Below are 6,978 nucleotides of genomic sequence, written 5' to 3'. Positions count from 1 at the left end.
ACACACACACACACACACACACACACACACACACACACACACACACACAGAGGCATATTCTAGATGAAGTCTTAGCTACGAAATGTTGGATAATTTTGATAATATTAAATGCCGTATTTCTCACTTGCACCGTCTTACGACTCTCAGTGCTCTATTTACTACTTTTAAGCAATTACCGTTTAACAAAAATAAGAGTGGACAGAGTTTAGTATCAACTTCTTATACGAATCTAAATAAAAAGCTTTTGAATGGGAACGTCAGGACCAATGAAGACCCTTAACACTAAGAAGGGCCCCAATATTGTAATAGATGTGTTGTTGTTGTTGTTGCTGCTGTTGGTGTTGTTGGTGGTGATGGTGGTGGTGTCGTTGTCGTTGTTGCTGTTGTTGTTCTTGTAGTTGTTGTTGTTCTTGATGTTGTTGTTGTTGTTGTTGTTGTTGTTGTTGTTGTTGTTGTTGTTGTTGTTGTTGTTGTTGTTGTTGTTGTAGCTTAAACATACTGGATCTAGCAATGACATGGCCAAGAAAGTGCCCTTTTTGCTTAAAATTTTCATCCTTACCGTCATAAAAGACAACACTTTATTTTTCCTTGAGCTTCGAAGCGTATCATTTGAGCAATAGGCATAGGAAGACAATTGTTCTTTCTTCTGTCTCTCCTGCTCGTCTTGTGAGGGTCGGAGGAACAGAGCGGCCAGACAAGAGTGGGAGGCCAGACCGCCGAGAATAAGGAAAGCGCCTCTCAGGCCGTACGCATCTGTGGTGGGAATATAAACCAATTGGTTAGTTTTCTTCTCTCTTTGTTTTTGCGCCATGCGTCAATTATTATTATTATTATTACAAAAATGTTAAGGAATTAAAATTGAAAACTTCAGCTATGAACAGTTCATGAGCTCTTGTCGTCGTAACCCTTAGAAAATGTTGTAGAAATTCCACTAAGAAATATGACAGTCGACATGGGCGAATTCAGAGGTAGGCTGTGTTACTACGTGAAAATGTTAAATGTATCATTATTGGTGGTGTCGATGGTCTAGTAGTCAGTCTCTCGACTCTCAATCATAAGACCATGGGTTCGAATTCTGCCAGTGGTCCACCGTTGTGTCTTTTGAAAAACCACGTTGCACCAACTACCAAGTGTTACCGTAGAATGACCAAAATGTGTTGGAGTGCAAAAAAAGACAAACAATGAGGTGTGTTAGATTCTCCACACAAGACGAACACTTCTAAACAAAAAAAAGTAGAAAAGTACAGTAGGTTATTTGGTCGTATAAAACACCCACACACCATTATAAAGGAAACACGTGAAGGCAAGATGTAGGGCTAAAGGCTAAGGGTGGACAATACACAATATGGACGGATAACATCAAGGCATGGACTGGCCTATGCATGACAGAGTGTATGACGGCAGCGAGCAACCGTAAGAAAATTAATGTCGGGTAATTGGACGTCAACCTCTGTGCCAGAGATGACACCTCCAGGTATCCAGGTATCCAGGTATCCGGGTATCCGGGTATCCAGGCTCATTCAAAACTGTCAAAGATGGCTATGCATTGACGAAGAGAAAAGTGGCCCTCTTAAACAGGTGGATGTCCTACTCAATGCTATTATAATGTTAAAAAAAAAAAAACACTAACACACACATACACAAGGAGGGAAATGAGAAGTGGTCGTTTGTACAGGTGATTGTCTTATATAGTCGGCCGTTAGAGCAGGTTCGACGTCAGTAATATAGGGTGGTAAAAAAAGTGGGGGGGGGAGGGGGGGAAACTGTACAAAACGCCTACCTGTTCAAGACGATCACTTTTCTCCTCAACAATCGAAGGCCGTTTTGGAGAATTTCGACTGCACAATTGAACCTGTTCTAACAGCCACCTTTCCAAGACAAATGACCTCTTTTTATACATGTATTACCTATGAGAGCTTGAGCCAGAGGTGGGTGGATGAAGATAGCGAGTCCTCCACAGCCCAGGAAGATTCCGTTGGCCAGGGCAGTCTGTTGAGGGAAGAAGGAGGGGAGAACGACAGTACCGCCGGTGATTGAGAGACTCTGGCCAACGCCTGGAGGAAAATACAGTGGAAATATTTTCAAAGACGTCCACTCACTGTTGAGAAGAAGAAGGGTTGTCTTAAATATGTGAACTGGCGCTCATATGACCTTATGCAGTTGCGAGAGCCGTAAAACCTCTACTAAAACAAAACAACAAAACAGGTGGACATTTCTGACTGTGTCATTTTTTATATTTTAAAAATATAAATGGAAGTAGGATGCTGTTGTTTATACAGATGACTATCGATTAATGTCAGGTGTGTTTTAGAAGAAGAGCAAATAAAAGCAAACAAAAGAGAAATCCTTTAATCGTTTCTCTTTTAGATCCTTTAGGAGGTGGACTTTTAGTTTAGTTTTATGGTGCGGTCAAAACTTCGTGCCGCAACTTATCCCCAAATATCTCTTTAACTAGTAAATCAATGTCAGCCATACTCTGCACAACAGTATGTATCAATTTGTCTTAACTTAATCGTATTTTTCCAGAATAATTGAGGCTAGATGTTTTTAAAACGTTGACCTTGCCGTTAAAAGCCAACCTGGGCTGAGAGGGATACAACATCCCTACAGAAAGATCGGGATACTCTTTAAAAACTCTCACCACTCGATAATCGAACTCTGCTCTCCTGCATGCCACAGTGAAGCACCTATACGCTACATCACAAATGTCTGTGCCTTTAACACAGCTTTGAAAGGGCTGGCAAACCCATTGCATCATATTCAAAACGATAGCAAAATCATTATCTATGATGAAAATCGTTACCAAAACGTCAAGCAATGGCAGGGAGTAACAGCGGCAACAACAACAACACAAACAACAACAACAACAACAGCAACAGCAACATTAGCAACAGCAACAAAAACAATAACAGAAACATCAACAACAACAACAACAGCAACAACAGCAACAACAGCAACAACACTGCAAATTTTATTCATCGATCTGAATCCAGGTCACCCAGATTTTCCTTCATGGATGGGGCAATTCCTACCATTCGGTAACAATACGACCGACTAGACTTGTGACCTTGAAAGACAAACATATTTGATTTTGATAGTCACAGTCGAATGTAGTTGAATCAATCAAATTGTACGAAATGACACATTTCATCTCATCAATGAAGGAAAATCTGGCTGGTTTCGACGGAATCAAATTAACAGTCTAACACGCGCATAACGAACACACACATTATAGTGAAACATGCACAAAGCGGTTTTTTTCCCAATTCATGTACATGTATTTTCTTTGTATTCAAATACGTACAAAACATGGCGAAATTTGTTCATAACGAAAGTATTTCTACGTCTCGCCCATATCGCTATGTGAGCGCTTGGCTGTAATTCGATTTTGCTCTGTGAGTGCTAAGCTGTAGTTCGATTTCGCTCTGTGAGTGCTAAGCTGTAGTTCGATTTCGCTATGTGAGTGCTAAGCTGTAGTTCTATTTCGCTATGTGAGTGCTAGACTGTTACGCAATTGTCAGAGTACATTGGGTGTTACCTGCCATGGTGAGGGTGAGGAAGAGCCAGCGAACGTCCACCACCAGACTACTGAGTGACCAGCCCGCCATGGCCAGAAGACCGGACAGGAATACACACACGCGGCAGCTGGACACATTGATGACCACGCTTGCCACTGGGCCTGGGGGAGGGAGAGTAAGGAGAATGAAATGGTGTGGGGGGGGGGTAAAAAGATGGAGGGGTGAGGTGTGTTGGAGAGGAAGTGGACGAGGGGTTGGGGGTGTGTGGTGTAAAAAGTGGGCGATGAGGGAGGAGGAGATGTTGTAAAGGGGGGTGGGAAAGGGGGGGGTAAATAGGGTGGCAGAGGAGGGGAATTTAAACACAGGGATAGGGGAGGGAGGGAGAAAAAAGGGTTGGTTGCGGGGGTTGGGGGGGGGGAGAAAATGAGAAGCGGGAGGTGGAGAGGTAAAAAAGACTGTTGTTGTTGTTGTTGTTGTTGTTGTTGTTGTTGTTGTTGTTGCTGTTGTTGCTGTTGCTTGTTGGTGTTGTTGTTTCTGTTGCTACTTTTGTCACTGTTGTCGTCATGGTTGTTTTGATGCTTTGGTCACTGTTGTTGTTACTGCTGTTGTTGGTATTATTATGGCTATTGTCTTCGTTGATTTTGGTGGTGTTGTTGTTATTAGTTGCTGTTGGTGGTGGTGGTGGTGCTGCTGCTGCTGCTGCTGCTGTTGTTGTTGTTGTTGTTGTTGTTATTGTTGGTGTTTTTTGGTGTTGTAAGTTGTTGCTGTTGTGGTGGGTGTGATGATGTTTTATTTGTTTTTGTTACGTTTGTCTGTTAGCTTAGTTTTATTGTGGTGTCAAAAGTTCAAGGCGCAACTCATCCCCAAATATCTCTTTTAACGTGTGAATCAATGTCAGCCATACTCTGCACAACAGTATGTATCAGTTTGTCTTAACTTAGTTGCATGTTTCTACAATAATTGAGGTTGAGATTTAAAAACTTTTCCTCATAAATTTATATTAAATACTATAAATATCCACCATGCGAAAAAAGGATTGTTCACAGCACTTCCCGCTCCTCACTCGCTTTTTGCATACGCATATGGCCTACGTCACAGCTCATCAATGACACTTTTTAGTATCAAGAAATGTATTTTTAAATGAACACAATTCTGCGCTAAAGGTTCTCAAAGCATGCGTTCAATAAGCATAATGTCGCGATGAGAAAAAAATGACGGACTTGCTTTTAAAAGCGATTATACTCCAGCTGTAAACCTTTTAAAATCGGTAGAAACCATCCACTCGGATTTTTTATCAGCATTTATTAATGAATTTTCTAGAATACTGCTAACAGATGTTTACAAAAATATAGATCAGTTAAGACAAATTGATACAAGTCATGGTGCAAAAGCTAGAGAGTCTATGCTCAGTAGATTAGGAAATATTTGACAATAAGTTACGCTACGAATTTTTGACCGCACTATAGTGAGAGTTTTTATGACAACTGCAACACAGCTACGTCATATAAGTGCCCAAGAATAGAGGTGATACCGGGGAGTAACATTCACAGAAAAGAAGGAGAGATATGAGGACAGATGTTTGACTGGAATGAAGGAGCAAACCTCATCAGAGCGACTGCCGCCGCCAACACATCTTGTCTTTGTTCTATAATAATTATGATATGTGAGGCATCGTGGTGAAAGAGGGCGCTTGTCAGAATAATGAAATCGACGAAACGGGGTTTTATCCGCCAGTTTGCAAGTTTTATCGAATTTTTGTTTTTGTTCTCAACTCCTTCTATGTCCATGTTAAAACATATTTCTGTATGAATCTTGCGGAACAAAGGGTAATTAAAGGCACTCAATTGTGTAAACTTTCAGGTCTCAGGGACTCTCAAGGTATTGAAGTTATCCAACTTTGGTGGTCGTTTTCTCGCTAATTTTACCCCTGAAACCAGGCGACCCTCACCTCCTTCAATCGCAAATATCCCGACTTCTATTCTAGACAGGTAGGTATTGTTTAATTCAAAAGCAAGGCAAATGGACAAGCTGTCAGATCATACCAATTACTCCACATCCCAAAAACTGACGAGCGCCTGATTCCACCCTGGCATGAAACATTCGGCAGTGTATAATATGTGTGGGTGCCAATCAAAACCAAAGATAATCATAAATGTAACAAACTGAGTACATGTTATTCTCATCTTTTCCTTAACGAGCATATGGAAACTTTGATACTTCAAGATGTGGAAATACGGAAATGAGAAAACAGGCTATGAGATTGAGCAACAAAGTTAACGTAAAACCACGTACACCTCAAAAATAAATTAGGATCAAATGAATACATAGACAGCGAACGATCTTGTCAGTTTGTTAGTGTTTGAGCGCTTAATCGGCTGCTTGCACTGTATGCTTCCCGGGAAGCTGAGAATATTTCGGAGTGTTCTATGGTCTGCTGGGGTAATAATATAGTGTAAAGCGCATAGAGCCTGCTGTTGAGCGGGGATATGCGCTATACAAATGCTATCTATTATTATTATTTACATACCGTGGAGTAAAGTTGCTTGTTTCAATTTTTTAAAACATATATATATAAGACATCAAACTTTCGGGAGATAGGAAAATACACCAAAAAATCCACCAAAGGTCGAATATTTTTCCTCACAGCCATGGTAGCTCGGAATGGCCCAGTTCGACTTACGTCTAAGAGTGAGTGTATGGGTTTAACGCCACTGTCAGCACTGTTGTTGTTTTTTATCAAGGAGGCGGAACCACCAAATTTAACGTCGGTCTCCGATACGACAGAGCCAATCTATGGGTTGAGAGCCTTGAAGAATTCCATAAAACGACCCAAGTTCAAGAACACCCAGCCTGGAATTCCAACTAGAGCCATTTATTGCTCCTTTGTCCAGCTTGATACCAACTGAGCTATCGGAGATCCTGACTGACATTATTCTGATTACAGCTGTCCCCGTGGTTTTATGCACCCCGCATAATTTAGCAAAATTTGATATTTTTTTCTTCTTTTTTTTTTGTTGCATAATTTCTGATTATTTTCCTGTATCATTCTTTGTTAAAATTTACAGAATCGCATAATTTCACATTTTTGGGCTCAGTTTGCATAATTTCAAAATTTCTTTTGCATAAAACCGGGGGGACAGGATTACAGTTGGCGCTGACACATAGTCGCCTCAGAACTATTTTGTCCAAAGTGCCTCTTTACTTCAGTACACAATGGACAAAATAGTTCTGACGACGACTTGCTGTACAGCAAACCCCTAAGAATGAATCGTTCCCAAGAAGGTTGTAATAAGGTCCTTGATCGTTCCTTAAACCGGGTGTCCATTGCGGATGGGATCGGGTCCGGTCGGGTCGGGTCGGGAGGGTCGAGTCGATCGCCCGACTCGTTACCTGAAAACGAATGCGTTTGTTGGAGGGGGGGGGGGGTTTGAGCGACCAGTCGGACGCGATCGGCTTGTGC

The 6,978-nt window shown here is 41.4% G+C and overlaps 1 protein-coding gene across 1 annotated transcript in view; it reads right to left on the bottom strand.

Annotated features, from left to right (window-relative positions):
• The window catches only part of LOC101856231 (monocarboxylate transporter 3), a gene marked incomplete in the record, with an annotated part of 22,916 nt that overhangs the window by 8,843 nt on the left and 7,095 nt on the right, over window positions 1-6,978 (bottom strand). Inside the window, 3 exon segments of the mRNA XM_005090010.3 lie at window positions 560-753; window positions 1,908-2,054; window positions 3,539-3,679. Coding sequence (XP_005090067.3) covers window positions 560-753; window positions 1,908-2,054; window positions 3,539-3,679 — 482 coding nt within the window.

This window comes from Aplysia californica, unplaced genomic scaffold, assembly GCF_000002075.1.
Source record: "Aplysia californica isolate F4 #8 unplaced genomic scaffold, AplCal3.0 scaffold00011, whole genome shotgun sequence".
Lineage (NCBI taxonomy): Eukaryota > Metazoa > Mollusca > Gastropoda > Aplysiida > Aplysiidae > Aplysia > Aplysia californica.
The sequence above is the reverse complement of the archived record's forward strand: the minus strand, read 5'-3'. Positions and strand labels throughout refer to the sequence as shown.